The sequence below is a fragment of the Phymastichus coffea genome, unplaced genomic scaffold (genome assembly GCF_024137745.1).
Source record: "Phymastichus coffea isolate CEN01 unplaced genomic scaffold, Cenicafe_Pcof_1.1 PCOF00077, whole genome shotgun sequence".
NCBI lineage: Eukaryota > Metazoa > Arthropoda > Insecta > Hymenoptera > Eulophidae > Phymastichus > Phymastichus coffea.
Window position 1 is genome coordinate 1,192,408 of NW_026706888.1, and position 18,612 is coordinate 1,211,019.

Below are 18,612 nucleotides of genomic sequence, written 5' to 3' on the forward strand. Positions count from 1 at the left end.
TTGTTGAAAAATGCTGTTCGTTTTTGCATTGCTGTGCTCTCTGATTCATTTTTCAAGTTGCGACATAAGCGATAATGACGTTTTCACGGATTATCTCGAGGAAAGACAAAATATTATCGATGCAGAGCAATCGGCGGCGTTCGGTTCGAAAATCATTCTGAGCGACAGAGAACGGCTTGCAAATAAAATTTTGACGAAGTACAAGCACGAAGAACTGGAAAGAGGTTTGTTTTCTTGTCCGAATTGCATCGTCAAAATGTTTAAATTCAACAGTGTACCGTATCAGCAGCATTCGATGACTCGGCAATCTTTCCACCGTCGAAGAATTTTTTACGAGTGAGCGGCGACATCGAGCAGTCTAAAGTCTACCGAACAATACGCAAAATGCCGAAGGGCGGCGTATTGCACGCGCACATATTGGCCATCAGCTCGCGTGACTTCATCCTCGAGAACGTCACTCGCCGGTCAAACTTGTACATGTGTCGTCACTGGAGCTCATTGCAACTGAAATTTTTCGATGAGAAAGGTGCGGCCAATCAAAGCGACTGCAATTGGGAATTGCTCGCGCGAGCGCGCACGAGAGATAAATCAATTGACAATGAGATTGCCGAGGCCCTGAGTATGTACTACGTGGCTGAGAAAGACGTCGATGACACTTGGCAAAAGTTTTCGAGCATTTTTCATTTTGTCAAGTCGTTGATCACATATCGGTATGAATCTATCGACGGAATGTGAATTTATCGCTTAAAGATGTTTCACAGTGGTAATTCTTATTTTTTTTTTGGGTAGACCTGTTTACGAAGATTTTCTGTACCACACAATGGAAGAACTTTACGATGACAATGTCCAGTTTATGGAGATTCGTACGTCTTTTACCACTTTGTACGAACTTGATGGTTATCAACATAACTACCTTCGTGTCGCTGAAATCGACAACAAAGTGGTCGAGCGGTACGTATATTAATAGTAACTATCCGCAAGAAGGCCAACGTCATCGACCTATCATTCGCGATAGATTTATGAAACGCCATCCGGATTTCTTGGGTGCCAAGTGGATCTACTCCCCTCGGAGAAGCATTCGACGCTTAACATTCGTCGAGCATATCGAGAGATTTCGCAATCTCAAACGAATGCATCCCGACCGCATAGTTGGATTCGATCTCGTCGGCCAGGAAGATAAAGGCCCCCCATTGTTACACTTCGCCGAGGAACTGCTGGACCTTCGCAACGAGACGAATTTTTACTTTCACGCCGGGGAGACTAATTGGTCTGGGCAGGAGACCGACGAGAACCTCATCGATGCTGTTTTGCTCAACGCTAAGAGGATTGGACACGGGTAGGTTACTTGACATTTGCCGTGGCTATGCGACTCGGACGTTAATTGCTGAACAAACAATCGAACACGGCTCAGCCGTGGGAATGGTGAGCGATCAGTTTCGCGGCGATTGCTGGACAAATCGATTTTCGAATGACTGAAGCAACCAACGTCACTTTTAGTTACACGCTGATCAAACACCCAAAGCTGATGGAGATGATCAGGAGAAGGGACGTGGGCATCGAAATCTGTCCAATATCAAATCAAGTATTGAAGCTCGTCAGAGATCTGCGAAACCATCCGGCGAGTTTCTTCTTCGCGGAGAACATGCCGGTAGTGGTGTCGAACGATGACCCCGGCTTCTGGGGCGCGAGAGCGCTCAGCCACGACTTCTACGAGGCTTTCGTCGGTATCATGTCGAGCAGGGCTGATTTGCGCGCGCTCAAGCAACTTGCCATTAATTCCATCTCATACAGTAGCTTAAACGATTCCGAGCGAAAGTTTGTTCTACGTGTCTGGGAAAGACGATGGCGTGATTTTATTTCCGACGTTGTATCGCACGGCTAGACGTTTTTCACTGTTCGCGGGTTTCGCTTGTTTCATTGCTCTGTGACAATTATTTATTTATTTTTTTTTATGAAATAGTTAATATACTGTGTTGAATTATATTTGAAATGCCGCAATGCAGAATTTATTATCACCAACCTGTAGGTAACCTCAACATCTTGAGAGTATAAACGTTACGTATGGTGATGAATTTTCATGCATGGTTTCACTGTCGATTTAAATAATTAATGAGTCGAGCATAATTATAAGCACAATAAAGAATTAACGATTTCGCTTTATTAAAGAAATACTTGAATGTATGCAGTTTATCGATGTTTCGGGCTATAGATAATCAAAAACATCATACGATGGTTTATTTTGAAGCTGCTTTCGGATGCTTCAAAACAAGATTTCACGATTTTAAAATTCTAAATATATAAACCAATTACATTACTTCAACAATTTATTTAAAAAATAATTATAAGACTGTTTTAACTGACAAATCTTATTCAATACCATTTTTCACCTATTTTTTAACATTTCCAAATGTATGAACTAAGATATTTTTTATTCCATTAAATATCTTATCAATCGACAGAATGCACAAACAGATATCATCAAAATATAATTTTATAGTCTCATGACTTATAAAAAAAATTTATTGAAAAACCTTTCTCTAATCACATATAAGACGTTTAGATCTATCAAAAACTTACAATTCAACTATATCATGACAAAACCAAGCAAACTTGTTCGTTACGAAATGGATAATAATTTTTCATGTCTAGATTATAGCATGTTACCTTATTGTAAAAATAGTTGGCGATTTAAACGATGAAACTGCTAATAAAGCATTGAAAATTGCTTCGTCGAGATAAATAATTTCGCGCTTCGGACTCAGGAGGTTCAGAAACGGTAAACTCATGACTCCTACAGTAGTATATATATATGTTATATGTGCATGTCAGAAGAATCCACTTAATGGTAAAGTTGCATATATATATATATATATATAACCAATATCAGTACCAAAGTATATATAAAAACCACTGATCAAACGGTAGGATCGTGTAATTTACAATTGATTATTAATTTTTAACAGAAAAGTTTTCAAACGAGTGTACAATCAATGTATGTAAAGTATTAATTACCGTCACGATCACTTTCAGCAATACATTATTTCTAATTTCGGTGTTCACATAAGGCCATAGTGTAATAATTGCCTTTAAGAATTATCATTACCTGTTGGGTAGTTTTAGTGTACAGAGAAACATTGTTTCAATAGTTCCTGCATCAATGCATACAATCTAAGTTTATCGTAGATAAATAAAATAATCCTATTATATAATATATTTTTCTGCAACTAATATTTTTCAAGCCATTTGAAACAGATTAAAGTGTTATAATATTCCCATTCTATCTATTGTGAGGAATATAAAATATAAAAGCGAAGTGCCTTAAATTAGTTGACAAAAAGTCGATACCAATAACAACGTGTACAACGAATTTTTATCATTTTTTTATGCACGCATACGCACACACACGGGCGCGCGCACACACACTAACGCGCGTACAAATGCAAAGATAGTCAATACTTTCATTTTTTTTAATGCTTTTTCTGTTATTGACATTTTTGGATCCACACACGCGAACGGTTAACTTGAAACCTCGTTATATGGCCTTGCTTGTAATGGAATTAGTTCAGTTAATCAGCCGTCGTACTATTTATTATAATGTAAACATCAATGTCAAATATTTGCAAATTATTGGAGCAATGGCCTGAAAAACCATATTTATAGGTGTAAAAAAAATACAAGAATAGCTTCGATCAATAGCAAAATATTATTACGAAGAACAATTACATGAAACAGTAATAGAGTGGCAGAATTGTCTACTCTATCGTAATGGACGTACTGATGTTGATTATACTGTAAATTACTCATTAATGAGAGGAAAAAATTAGCGTACTTGAATTCAGAATCTGTAAATTTCAACAATGTTGAAATAATGAAGCAGTTGAATGTTAACTATAAAAAAGAGAGTTAATTATTATCAAATACTTATATACCTTCATGGCCATATTCTTACGATGTGCAAATGCAAAATACAATGTATCTTTGTGTTATTATAATGGCAAATATTCAGTCAAACTATCAACTAGACCGAGGCACTTGAAATGTGGAAAATAATTTTTTAAACATAAAAAAAAAATTGTTTTTATAATTATATTCTATTGAATTTTTTATCTTTTTCAGTTTGATAGTAATAAAAAATGAATGAATTGACTGAAACGCACAAAACTTCGTCCTGTTGTTCGAAATTATTTGTAATGAACGCTAGGCTTTGTATCTTGAAATTCACGAGTTATCAACCATCGGTCATCTTAGCTCGTTCGTCAACCTACGCCGCTTATTTAAACATATTTTCTATTTCTTTTCTGTAATTTACTTTTTATTCAAGTTTACTGATTGGAATACTGATCCTTGTATGAGTTATTTTTTCAGATTTTCTTAATCGTTACCAGTTGATATTAATGTAAGACTTCATTAATTTCAAAATTATTGGTATCATCGATTTTTCAAATGAAATTCAATTGTTCCTAATTATACATTTCCTACAGAGATTCATCGAAACAACGATGAGCCTCCGTCAATCAATTTGTACGTCGTGAATCTTTCCATTCGCGTTTACTTACTAGATATACAAAAAACTGCATGAAAACGCGCATCAAGGCAGAAGAAGCATCTACGATTGCAAAATCAAAGAGTCAAACAAGAAAATGCGGCCGCAAGGCCCGGCTCATTAAATCGGTTGAAGTCGACAGCAGAAGAAGGCGCACTAATCACGGTTATCACGGGCGGAATCTAAAAATAAGGATCGAGGAGTCAGCTGTGCGCGAGCGAGTGTCGTGGGAGAGGTCAACGTGCCCACGTCGACAGGCATAGACAGAGAGAGAGAGAGGGAGAGAGAGAGAGAGAGAGAGAGAGAGAGAGAGAGAGAGAGAGAGAGAGAGAGAGAGAGAGAGAGAGAGAGAGAGAGAGAGAGAGAGAGAGAGAGAGAGAGAGAGAGAGAGAGAGAGAGACGTTTCTCGCGCGCATGTGCCCGATTTAGCAGCCGCGGTCGCTTCACCTGGCGCAGTAGAGTAGCGCCCGCCGCGGCCGTGAGAGCTTTTCCTAACCCCCTTCGCTCGCTTCGCGCCTGGTGTGCGCCTTCTGCGTCGTGCAGTGCGAACGGAGTGCACGCTCGAGATCGTCCGTCCGCAGCCGAACGCACGGCAGCTCGGCGATGCTTCGCGAGACGCTGTTTCGCGCTGCAAAGAGGATCCTGAGACCCAGCAGGACGAGCGCAAGGCGCTTTCACCAGTGCTGGGAGGTATTGATTTTCGAGGGCGCTCGACGTGATTTCGCTCGGGGGGATCTCCACGATGGTCTCGAGCCTCCGCGAGCACGAGATTCCAGTTATCCTTGACAGGATCGTCGAATCCATGCAGTTTGCTGTGCTACTCGGCGTTGAATCATAAGTGTTTCTGTGACGAAAAAGGATTCCAAGTCCAACGTCCCAGTCGCAATGTGGATTTGGACTTTAACTGACTCTGCGAGCAATTGTCACGCGACCGAAGGAGCCGCTGGAGAACTAATGCATCGTCATGTTATTCGTCAAGATACATTTTGGGCAACTCGTTACGTCATTTTCACACGCCTACGACAGATTCTCTTGGCAGTTCATTCATTAGACGAGACTCGCTGCCATGTCGTTTGTCAATCGAACCAATCAATTGTTTTCCAGCGAGGACCCCCCCCCCCCCCCCCCTCCCCGATACGAACGCGAAGCATCTGACATAACCAAGAAACGCCGTGGGCCGCCGGACGAGAAAAGAACGCGACGATTGATTTTCATACGTGGAAACTCGGCGAGCGAGCGTTCGCAAGCTGTCCTCCCACGTGGGAGCGATGACAGTGGCTCGCGGTTTCGGCGGCACGAAAATAATTTCGAAGCCGCGCGCGCGCTCGCGCCTCGCCGAGGCTCTCCACTCCTCCTTCTTCTTCTTCTTTTTCTCTTCCTTTCTTCGATTCAGCGACGAACGCGCAAATCCGCGTACGCACGCGTGAGGTTTCCGCTTAGGGGTTGAAATGGTCGCGGGAGATCGATAAGCGCGGCTCCTCGTGCGGTTCGACGAAAGGCTCTTGCACGCGCTCTTTGATTTGTCCGCTAACGAAAGTCGTCTTTGCATTTTTATTGGTTCGATTTTTTTTTTTTTTTTTTCAGAGACGATGTGAGGTTTTTTTTATAAAACACGCGATAATTATTTCAATGTTGGCATTGAAATTACAATGAAAAGCGATCGGTATCGAGTCGAAAATACTACGTAGATGATTTCAAATTGTTCCCGATGACTATTTTAATATTATTTTGTAAAACGAGTGGAATAAAAGAACGAGTTGCACATCAACTTGGCACATAAACTTTCAATGCATGTTCGTTATTGCGTAATAGAAATAGATGCGTGTACCTTTCAAATTCCATTGGCATCGCGTCCGTTTTTGTTCGATAAAAAATCGATTGTTATTTCACTTTTTACATTTATCATTTCGCAGAGACGCGCCGCAGTGCCAAGATCAACGAGGCTCGGCTCGGCAAGATACTTAGACGCCTCATACGGAAGTGCCTTGGAGCTCGAGTCGATACAGACACGGTAATAAACAAACGCATTTTCTTCCGAAAAAAACATCGAAATAATACGTGAAAAACAAAATGACACGATAGTTTGGCGATACACTAGAAACTGGCAGCACACCAATCAAATATACGTACCAGTAACGTTGAGTAAATATACCGCACTAACAGTCACACCCCCTAAGAACTTTGTTCCCGACTTACCTTCACTCCTCAATCAAGATCGATTTCGTAGTAACTAGGACGAGATAACTGCTTAACATCACGTGAAATATTCTCCTTTACCAGGAATAAAAAAATTTTCATTTTCAATTACTGTTTTTTTTTACATACATATATGAAATAATATTAGCAGTAATGATTGAATGTCTGCAACCTATTCGAAACAGAAGTGACTTCAGTGTTAATAGCACTGATAAGCTGTAATCCATTAGAAATATAAACTGAGTGACTATTTTCACTAGTGTGTACGTAAAAAAAAAACAACTCTGATCTGGTCGATCTGCGGAAAGCTCGCGTTGCGGTTCTAATGAAGCAAAATTCCCGACTCCTAAATTACGCAAAAATAGATCAAGTTGGCGTCGTAGCCAATTCGAAGAAAAGAAACGGTAGATTAATGGCTTCTGCAGTTGCGTTCGTAATCAGACCTTGTCTATCAAGTTTCGCCTTCAGTTCGATGTATTTAAGAATTGAAAAACTACTTTTTGACTTGTCGTCGGCGAGCAGATATTTGAAAATAAATGTCATTGAATGGTCGATGAACTTTAATGTTGCACGGCGATGGAGATTCTTGTACGCGCTAATGAAACCCATTTGTGAAATGCACGGTAAAGACTATTATTGATGTGGGTTTGAAATTCGTAGCAATTGATCGAGTTAAATAAATATTATTAGCGCGGATAGTTCCATAGACGATCGACTGCACTTGCTCTCTCCCTGGAATGTTATTAATGTAGACGAAGCGAAGCATTCCACCAATGTACCCCATACGTCGCTCGAAGACGTCTCGGCATTGTTAGATAACAGCATCAGTAGCAAACGGTGCTGGACGAAGAAAAGTACAGAACTGGTTGAAACTGAACGAACTGCAATTACAAGCGCAACGTTTACGGCCAATAAAGCTCCACTTGATACTCGGGAATCCAAGATCGCGCCGCGAGTATTTTTGCATAGACGCGCTTCTCGTTAGCGTCAGTCTTGAGCGCGCATCCGAAACCGAGAGGAGTATGGACGACTTTGACGTGTGCAGCAACTATCGCGGTGTCAGGCTCAGCGCTATCAAAGCGGAGGAGTCTCGCGACGAGACGGATCGAGCACTCGACCGGTATTGAATTTTGCGAAACGATACGCGAAGCGTCAATTCACTGCAGATTCGCTGACTCGATGTCGCTCGCCCGAATCGATCGAATTTCATTAGTAACAATCTCAATCTTAGAGGCGACAGCTGCGTTTGCCGGCACTCACACGGAACTTTCATAACGACAAATAAGCGCGAACATTACCGAGCTCAATTAATCCCACTCGGCTGATCAAATAATTTCCCATTTGTTTTCCGTCACGCTGTACTAATGTACTAATTTCTTCTGTTCTTTACAGCGATTACAGCTTCATTCATGACAGCCATTACATGTAGTGAGTACCATGCACTTCCTTCGGCATGGAAAACAAGTCGTCTCTCTAAATTAGTAAATTACTTGAGTGAGAAAAATCTGCAAACGAACAACGTTATTTGCTTACTCGTTGAATTTCCTCAATTTCGTTGTAGATTTTCCAAATTGTTACATTCAGAAGCGATCGTAGCTCTGAACCACTGCGATGGTTAAATGCTTCGCATGCTCATAGATAAATATATAGCTTGCGATTTTCCTTGCCATTCCTAGACGCAAAATTGATCTTTTCCGCTCTGATCTGTCCTCTTTAGAACTTCGTATGCTCCGCGAGATTTATTCAGCCGTAATGAGCTAATTTAATTGAAATGTTTAGCACGCGAGATCAAGATCAAGCGTCGAACGTGGAGGACGTCATGTTCGACATGTTCAAAAACGAAGAGACTGGCTTACTTCACGTTGGAAAATTTCTGGCCGTGAGTTGTCGTTTGATCGTTGCGCGTGCTCCGGTGCTGCGAGGCAGCGTAGAAATGCATTAACGGCTTCTCGTCGAAAACAGGCGCTGAGAACGACGGGCTTGAGGAAAAATGATCCGCGTTTGCAGGAGCTCACTGACAATTTGAAAAAGGAACATATCAAAGCCGGCGGTCACGAAGGGATATCGCCTGAGACGCAAAAGCTGGACAGAGAGCAATTCAGAAGGTACGATTCGTATGTCCCGCACGCGCGATATTTCGAGCAAATGTTTAATTATCATTCAAGTGCATTTAATCGACTCTCGCGCGTGCCAACGTTCACTTCGAGTCACGAACCAATTGTTAATTGCAGAATTATCACTCCGAACATCGTACTGATATCTCGGGCGTTCAGGCATCAATTCATAATACCGGACTTCCCGGGCTTCACGAAGCACATCGAGGATTTTTATTGGAAGTGCAAGTCGAACTTGGAGGGCAAAGTGGCATCGTACATTCCCCAGCTGGCACGCATGAATCCCGAATACTGGGGTGTGTCGGTGTGTTCCATCGACGGCCAAAGGTTCAGTATCGGTGACACGACGATTCCCTTTACCCTGCAGAGTTGCAGCAAACCCCTTACCTACGCTATCGCATTGGAGAGACTGGGACCCGAGGTGGTACATCAGTATGTGGGTCAGGAGCCTTCGGGAAGGAATTTTAACGAACTGGTTCTAGACCATAATAGTGAGTTCTCTTGTACTTTGCTCGTTAATTCGACAGCTTCTAATCTTTGTTTCTAGTTTTGTCATTTTTACTTTTTTGTTACGTGAAACGTGACGTTCGTCAATTGACTTCATCTCGCTGCGCCGAGTTAGCGTAATCATCGTAATTTTCGCTCGTCTGTGTACGTGACGGCGTATTAATAATTCCCAGAATTCGAGAATATTTTGCGAGGATTATTTTCAATTTACAATAAGCCGAAGGTTTTTCTCTTAGCGCAACAATGAAAGCGTTAATGTCGCAACAAACAGAAGCAGACAAGGATAACATAAAGTATGTCGAATCACCCGTTGCTTACGCTCACTTTTGAAAGTGCATTTTTGATAATGCAGCGATGATTAGAATCCCATTTCACATTCGGGAGTTGTATCAAAATGATATCCATACAAAAACGCACGATTGACATTTCACTAATAATTTCCCCATTGCAGAGAAACCGCACAATCCTATGATCAACGCTGGCGCTATATTGGTGTGCTCCTTATTGAAAACCCTGATCAAGCCTGAAATGACATTAGCCGAGAAATTCGATTTCACGATGAACTATTTCAAGAGATTAGCTGGCGGTGAATCACTGGGCTTCAATAACGCCGTATTCTTGTCGGAGCGAGAGGCAGCCGACAGAAATTACGCCTTAGGATTTTACATGAGAGAGCACGGCTGCTATCCTGAGAAGACCAACCTGCGCGAGTGCATGGACTTCTACTTTCAGGTATTGTTTTCGGGCAAAGACGAGCGATTAGCGCGACGAGGCGTGCATAAAAAAAAAGAAATGAAAATGCTTCCAGTGTTGCTCGATGGAATCCAACTGCGAGGCGATGGCTGTGATGGCGGCGACACTCGCGAACGGCGGGATATGCCCGATAACCGAGGAAAAAGTATTGAAACCGGACAGCGTGCGAGACGTCCTGAGCTTAATGCACAGCTGCGGGATGTACGATTACAGCGGTCAATTTGCTTTCAAGGTAAATTTCCGCCGATCAATATGCAATTCAATTGGCAAAGATTGTCTTTAATATTCCTTCTTTTGCCTCCGACGAATCGAATGATACAGCGAAACTTGATACTTGGCAGTGCGCGCGAATAGATCGCGCAGCTGCCTTCTCCAGTAAACAAATTGGAAGGTTTCATTGCGATTTATGTAAGCGATACTAATGACCGGAGTGAAATGCGGGCCTTAGAAACTAGAGATACTGTTTGAGGGATTCGAACCAATCATTGGACGTTGAACACAGAGAAAAATCGTTAAACACTCAAAGTCTGATAAGACATTAAAAATGTTAGGAAATGAAATCTATAGTAAAACTGTAGCGACTAGTCTTTCACGATCGTTAATCAGAGTTACGAAGCAAAAACGTTTTTAAAAAATATCTCACACCGACGTGACCGTAGTTCAGGGCGGCGCGCTGAATCAATTATCTGAAAATGATATCGGACCTTGCGCTAGCTTCAGCTGGAGCACCTGCATAACTACCTTGGACTGGCTACTGGTAATAATCACCGTAGCTGTTGTAATAATTGCCTCTGTAATAGCTCGATCCACCAAATTCTCGTTCACGTTAGTATGGATCGTAACTCGAAATTGAGTGAGTTTTATTGTTCAACGCTTCAAATAAATTTATCATTATTTGAAATGTCGCTGAGATTTTGGATTCGCACTCAGAATACTATAGCTATAACGACTGTTGAAACATGGAAAAATGACAAATTGTTCTTCCTGCAAGAAATATCAACACTAGATAACAAGTTTGGTAATACCTTCTTTATGAATTTGTGGTTGGATTTATCCGAATGACGAACATATAGAACACATCCACGATATATTTATAGCGTTTGAGATGTAACTCGCGAATGTTTAAGTAACGTTGATTTGGTTTTATCAACAGGTCGGCATCCCCGCAAAATCAGGTGTGTCGGGCAGTCTTCTCGTCGTAATACCTAATGTGATGGGTATTTGCACATGGTCACCACCACTGGATCCATTGGGCAACTCGTGTCGAGGGGTGCAATTTTGCGAGGAGCTCGTGAACGAGTTCAATTTCCACAGATATGATAATCTGAAACACGCGACCAACAAGAAGGACCCACGAAGGCACAAATACGAGACAAAGGGTCTGTCCATTGTTAATCTGCTGTTTAGCGCGGCGAGCGGAGACGTCACGGCTATGCGCAGGTGAAATGCCGTTTACTCGAATCTCTAACTAATTGCTTGCTTGTCCGTCTTGTTATTTTCGTTTTTTTCACGTTAGCATGCTATCGTCATTTTTGGTTATCATTCATAGGTGTATATTTTTTTTCTATTCGAAAAGTGAGTAATAACGTCTAAACTATCCAAATATTTTCTTAACAAATAATCTTCATATATTTATTAATAAATTTCTATATAAATCTTCACAGAAATTGTTCCAAGATTTTTTTACGTTTCATAGATGATTTACTTTATGTATCATTCCCATTAGTGTTTTACGGATAATGAAGAGATAGAGTAGAAATGATAAGCTATAAGGTATAAATATTACTGTAAGAATCAATTCAGACAAAATATTCATAACTCGATCTGCCAACAACATGATTTTGTTATTACACTGTTAACGATTGTTGTACACATTATTTACGCAACCAAGTGTGCACGAAAGATATTAGAATAGACATCATTCAGGGGTCGCAATATAATACGCATACTGCAAGCACTGTTTTTTATACACTTTATACGTATTAATCAAAAAGACTGTTATTTTTGTTTCATATTATTATAAATTTATGTTTAGACAGTTAGATAACAGCGGATTTTGTTATTTTTGAGCTGAATTATTGTTTGGATGATGACTTTTTTTGTATCGCTACACTTGAAATACATATGCAAAATACAGTTCATCGTTTCAAAATAAATCATTCATTTTATTTTTTGAATAGAAGGCATGCTTTTATTTGTGCCTGTTCTGCTAAAATAAATCATAACAACAGTGTTGTTGAACTCTTCAATACTAACACATATATTGACACTACGTTTTACATATACTGATCCCCATGCATACGCAAAACAACCAACCCCGGTACAACAACTAAACTGCTAAGTACAGATTACGAGAGAACTTGGAGTGGTGAGTCGCCAAGATTAAGAAAAAACACGCAAACCATTTAAGCGCACACGTGAAGCTTTTGTCATGCTTTTGTCATTCCTTAAAACTACACAGAATTGCCAAGAGGAAACAAGCGACTCATCTCATTGTCTTTCGCTCTTTCTCGCGTATTTCTCTTTTTATTTCGTCGATTACAGCGCACACGCAACTCAATTGCTTATACATGTCCGTCATCGGAAATTGAAATCAGGACTGCTCGAAGCGGCCGTTGAAGCAGTTTCGCGAAAAAGCCAAAGTTCGTCGTTGGCGCTTAACGCGCATACACACACGCGCGCGCGTGCATGAGCGAACGATAGAGCGAGAAGAAAAGAAGTGGAAATAAGGCGGATCGACGTTTCAATTTTTACAGGCATCGGTTGAGTGGCATGGACATGACCCTTTCGGATTACGACGGACGCACGGCACTCCATCTGGCTGCCAGCGAAGGCCACCTGGATTGCGTTGAATTTCTCATCGAGCAGTGCGGAGTTCCCCACGATCCCAAGGACAGGTGAGATGACGTCGTACAATTTCGTTGAGAAATTTTAGGCGTGCAAGTGCTTGCCGGATGAATGAACGTATCGCCGACTGAATGAGAATTTCGATCAGCGATAATCGCAATGTCAGCCGGATTTCGAAAATGAAACATCAGTTTCATTTAATTGCTTTTTTTATTTTTTTTATCACTATACATGAAATATAATTTGTCTTCAAGTAACTTTATTAATCAATTTTACACTCTAATATAAGTCATAATTACTTATTTAACAACGTTAAAATTTTCCGTAATATACTGAATAGATTAAAATTTTAGTCCTTTACTGATGGTTTTCAACGCTGGCAAACTCCAAACTATTAAACAAACTAGGAAAAAATACGCGTCAATGTCGACTAAGATTCTAATATACAACATACGACTATGCATCGTAAGAAATGATACATAAAAGTACAATTAATTTTAATTTAAAATATTATGAAATTCGATTTCCGTCTTCATTGAAATACATTGAAATTCGTGAATATTAAACGTGCGAGGATGGGAAAGGAAATGAGTAGTAGCTAGAGTAAAGGCAATCCCATTTGAATACTTTTACACAGGAGAACAAAAGCTACCGCAATTTGAACTTCTAGATGGGGTAATCGACCGATCGACGAAGCAGAAACGTTCGGACACGCGCAAGTGGTCGAGTATCTTAAGAATTACGAGTTGGTTCGGCAGACCGAGCTGAAAGACAAAGCGAACAATGAGTTCAGCGAGAATGGCGAGAACAATAGCAATACTGGACAGAAGCCAGCACCTAAGGATACATCCAATCCAATGATTGATGATTCCCCAAGTAACAGTCAATCTTCACCTTTGCCCTAAGTAAAGCCATGCAAAAAACTTCAAATCCTATCACGAGCTACTAGATATTTAGGGATACAGTTTATGACTACCTTATGTTGTAGATCTATGACTTTTTTGATTTGTTTTTATATACTTGAAAGACTGGGTCTTTTAAAGAGTTTAGTTGTACGGTAGATCTGTGATTTCTTCCATATATATATAATACTGTTATCGTTAATTGTTGTTTATTTTTTTTTGAAAATTGACGTAGGAATGTCTCGTGTCAATAGAGCTTAATATAGCCTAGCTCATTTGAACCAGTCTTGCAGCGAGACGGTCTACACAAAAGGTTTTGTCCAAAAAAATCGACTTACGCGCAATCCTCATACAATTTACACTTGCGAAAGGGCTAAAATGACCGGTCTAATGAGTCTGAAATTTATTGCACAGCTGATCGGTTAGCTTCTGATGAACGTCTGTCGCCTAATTTTCATAATGCAAAAGCTTACTTAGACCGTCCTAAGCGTACAGAATGATAGCCAACACGGCTATGCTAGGAAAGAGCTGTGAATGGTGATAATGCTATTGCGCCTCAATGACAATAATTCTTCAAAGACTATCTGCACAATTCATGGTTAGATAGATAACATTGTTATTCAATTTATATATCATTATTTTGACGCGAGGAAGAGCATAATTGACAAATACAGAATGGTGTTAAAATGAGACTTTGAACAGACCAGAATACTCTACGTCTCAACTGCCTTTGTTATACTGTTGAGTTTATTGCCATTTACTTCTTTTAACATTACTTTTAATTGTTTGTACGTAAATTTAAATCGGTGGTATTTAGAAGATTATATTATGGAAACTTGATGTAACGTTCAAAGATTTATTTTTGTTTTTCAAACTACAAACAATGAAACCTGAGTACAAACTCAATCACTAATCATTTGAATTCATAAATAATATCTACGAAAGTGATATGCGAACGATTATCCCACTTGCAATATAGCAAATCATAATAAGTGTTGAAAAATTACAGTTTAAAATGAAAACAAAGATTCTGGTGTTTTTCGAATCAACCGTTATTCCTTTGTAATGGTTGACTCGAATTATAATTGTTATATCGCTGTATAGATAAATTCTGCTACAAAGTTACAAAAAATGATTGTTGATCAAAAAAGCTTTCATCCATATAAATTAACAACATTGATCTAAACATCTAGATAAGTAAAGTCAATTAATTATAAACTGAAATTTCAATTTAAGCTACTTTCACCTGCATACAAAATATTGCCTTTGTATGATACATATGAACTATAGTCAATATTAAAAAAACTATAGTGTTTTTATAGTTATAAGTATGTTGATTATACTATAGATGGCTATTATTAAAAGTCACTTCATCCTGAAAGTGGAAAAGGTATTGTAAAATAAAAACATTTGCAGATCTGATTCATCAAATATAACATCAGTATTATCATTTCATTGAGAAATCTTCTCGTTATGTCAATTGACACACTTTCAGTTATTTAATTCTGAATCTTGCTCCAAATTCTACTCGTACGCTTTTAACAATCTTATTAATTTATCTTACTCATAAGGTACGGTGAAATCATTGAAATTTGTTGTGTAATATAAGTATAAAAATGACAATAATGAAATTTTAAAAGTGCGTCAAGAACGTTATTTGTTATCTAATCTTTTGTTTCCCTCAATCTTAAAATAATTTGTATATTTTCATAAAGTTTTTCAAATGTTTTCTACTAAGACATTCCTGAGGCTTTCAATCTTCCACAATGTAATACTTTATTCGCGAAGGCCCCTCCTATTGATATCCATAGATATACAGTGAATAGAGAAATTTTGTTACGACTTTCCTCCCATTCGCCTAAAATATAAATCAAAGGGGCTCAAAAAATTATCTACGACTAATCAATTTTCGTATATTTTGAGCAGTGGTTTCTTCATAAAACTAGCAAAAAATTAATGATGTTCTTCAGGTCAGCTTGGTTATGAGATGCAATAACAGTTTTCATTATGAATGTAAAAATAAATGACAGCTAGAAATGATAGTTGGTTTTTTAATTTTCTATAAAAAAACCACTACTCAAAACATTTCAAGATTGGTTAATCACACTCAGGTATGAATATTTGTCGAAGATAATTTTTTTTGAGCACCTACGAATTATATTTTAAACAAACGATTGGAGGGAAGTGACGAAATTTCTCTATTAACTTGATATATATAAAGTGATTAGGGACTATAAACGGACGATAAACGCATGTAATCAATGGTCACATGTGAACTTTGAAGAAAATAAATTTTATAATTTGTATTAGTAATAATAAGTTTAGTAGTTATTTGATCATAATTAAAAACAAAACGAACAAAATTGATAAAGTTGGAATTTTAAAGATTAAGTTATTATATGATATCGTTTGTGAAATGTGAGAATATCAAAATACATATGTTTGCATTGTTCTATAAGTGTACATAAAAGTAATAAAAGTTAAAAAATAAAAATAGAAAAAAATTATTTTTCTTTTGAAAAATATTGTCGTGTGTATGTAATTCACATTAATTGTTTTTGTATTATTATTTCAAAAGATACCTATTTTTTATTTACTTACTTACCTACGTATAGCTAGCTATTTAAAATATTGCAATAATTATATGATTTTTATATATCGACACCAGTTCAGAAAAAATCATTTGTTGTAAAACATCATTCATTTCAACAACAAAAATTTAAATGAACAAATAATTCTAGATTTAGTGCATTCTATTGTAATCTTTTCCATTTTTATTTGCGAAATTTTAATTGCTAAAAAATTGCATTCAATACAAAAATAATGACTAACAGTATTTTTCAATTACATATAGTGATGTAAGATGAAAGGATAATGCTGGATTAACCTAATCAACAAGATTGACGCTATGAATTACCACAAATGAGAATTATGATATCACATTTGATTGTCTCTTTCGCCTTTTGAGATCATACGTGAGTATATTTTGTCATAATTAGACCAATTTTTCTACCATATAATAATATGTAAATAAAAATGAATTTTGATAATTTTGATTAAAACGTTTAAAAGGTGTCTGAAAAATGTTAACATGACATGAAATAACAACAATAAATAGATATTTAACTGAAACTAAATTATTTTGTAAATTTATCAAGTATTACTTATCATTTTAATTGGAATATCCAGTGAAAATTTGAAAAATGTTTATTTATAAAACCTGCTGATCTGAAAGATAAATGTATTATTCGCCAGACGCCACTTTTGAATAAATACTAAAATTTTTACAAAAATGTATATTCCTAAAACAGAAACGGAAACAATCTTCTGCAATCGTTATATCGACTGTAAGTCTCGGAACTTGAATGAGCGGAAGATGCGCCACTTTTGATGTTGGCGGGAATTCCGAACAGACCCCTTAAATTCATACCAACTCCGAATAAGTGACTCGCACTAAGCACAAGAGCCACTTAGGATGAAAGGCAAGTCGGGTATTTAATTTATAAAAATCATGTATCTAGTTATTCTGTTCCATACAAACCTAATAAAAATAAAAAATCATTCGAGAAGAAACCGACAATGAAAACCAATGAATCCTAGTTTTATACATTGCAATTATGTACTGCTTAATAATGTACGATAGAATACGTATAGTCCGTATTCTGTCTCTTGGAAATCTTTGACGAAAGGACACTTACAATGTCTAAAAGTTAATATTTCGAATAGATGTCAATTAGAAATCATGAAATTCAGTAAACAGAAAAAATTCACAGTTTATTTTATACTTTTTTATTTTGAACACGTGAAATTTCAATCATTGCACAATAACAATGTCAAGTAAGCGATAATGAGAGAAAGCAGAAAAATTGTATTACTTTGTAATTATCAGCTTCTAGTGAATAGTATTCAGTCTGATGCAACAACAAGTTTTTGACTGAAACCAATACTGTGATATCCCAGCAAAAGAGCACAAGGTTCTTTTCTGTGACAATTCAGTGTACATTAGATTTTCACACTTTTAAAATCGCCCATCATTCAAGAAAGTTGTACAATGCCATTGTCGACAATGATCTTCAATCGTGAAAAATCCGTCAGATAAAATAAAATACAATTACATATGCGTATATATACAATCTTCGCGCATTACCTACAAATTTTTAGAATTTTTTCAAATTATAACATCAGTTGCAAATAAGTAGATAAAAATGCGGCATATTTTTTAATTAAGCTACATTTGCCTAATACACCCTACCTATGCGCGAACAGCCACAACTTTTGACCAGAAGTAAATTTTTTTGTAAGAAAATTCATTTGAAAATCATTTTTTTACCCTTTAAAATGAGCTATCGAGCGATCAGTCTGATCAAACGTGGCTTGAGTTATAGCTTTTTGCAGCAAACTATACCCTTTTTTTACATGCGCGAGTTAATGTATCCAATATGGCCCCTCTTGGGAAACGAGTTTTGAAAGGAAAAAATCTCGTAAGACACTTAAGAATAAGTTTTAATATCAATATTTATTGTAATTAATGTTACAGTTATTTGTTCAATACTTTTTAGTAAAATTTTTGAAAACTACGCGGTGACTTAAATAAAGTCATATTAAAATTTAGATTCTTATTAACACAGGTATTCAATAAAAAATAATAATAAAATAATTGTATTAAGATTAATAGCACACGGAAGTTATAAAAATTAAAACAGAATGTAGTTTCTAAAAATAATTGAAAAATGTTTCAATGAATATTATA

At 37.7% G+C, this 18,612-nt stretch overlaps 2 protein-coding genes across 9 annotated transcripts; both read left to right on the top strand.

The window, feature by feature from the left end:
- The first annotated feature begins 9 nt into the window (after positions 1-9).
- On the top strand, positions 10-3,125 carry LOC131668364 (adenosine deaminase 2-like). Its single transcript, XM_058942464.1, has 5 exons — positions 10-224; positions 290-710; positions 790-951; positions 1,016-1,336; positions 1,498-3,125. Exons 1-5 carry the CDS (start codon positions 11-13, stop codon positions 1,880-1,882), a joined length of 1,503 nt encoding a protein of 500 aa, XP_058798447.1. The 5' UTR covers position 10; the 3' UTR covers positions 1,883-3,125.
- A 1,890-nt stretch (positions 3,126-5,015) lies between these two features.
- LOC131668411 (glutaminase liver isoform, mitochondrial) lies at positions 5,016-17,273 on the top strand. Of its 8 annotated transcripts, XR_009302266.1 has the most exons (14): positions 5,016-5,233; positions 6,457-6,554; positions 8,132-8,167; positions 8,519-8,618; positions 8,702-8,844; positions 8,971-9,344; positions 9,812-10,092; positions 10,169-10,345; positions 11,267-11,553; positions 12,461-12,481; positions 12,870-13,010; positions 13,631-13,865; positions 16,717-16,837; positions 17,174-17,273. XR_009302266.1 is itself a non-coding variant. In XM_058942537.1 (13 exons), exons 1-12 carry the CDS (start codon positions 5,147-5,149, stop codon positions 13,863-13,865), a joined length of 1,980 nt encoding a protein of 659 aa, XP_058798520.1. In that variant the 5' UTR covers positions 5,016-5,146; the 3' UTR covers positions 16,717-16,847. The 8 variants fall into 8 exon arrangements, 7 of the variants coding, with proteins under 7 accessions (XP_058798520.1, XP_058798519.1, XP_058798521.1 ...); XM_058942537.1 differs by lacking the exon at positions 17,174-17,273 and having other exon boundaries at positions 16,717-16,847; XM_058942536.1 differs by lacking the exons at positions 16,717-16,837; positions 17,174-17,273 and having other exon boundaries at positions 13,631-16,347.
- Positions 17,274-18,612: the final 1,339 nt, after the last annotated feature.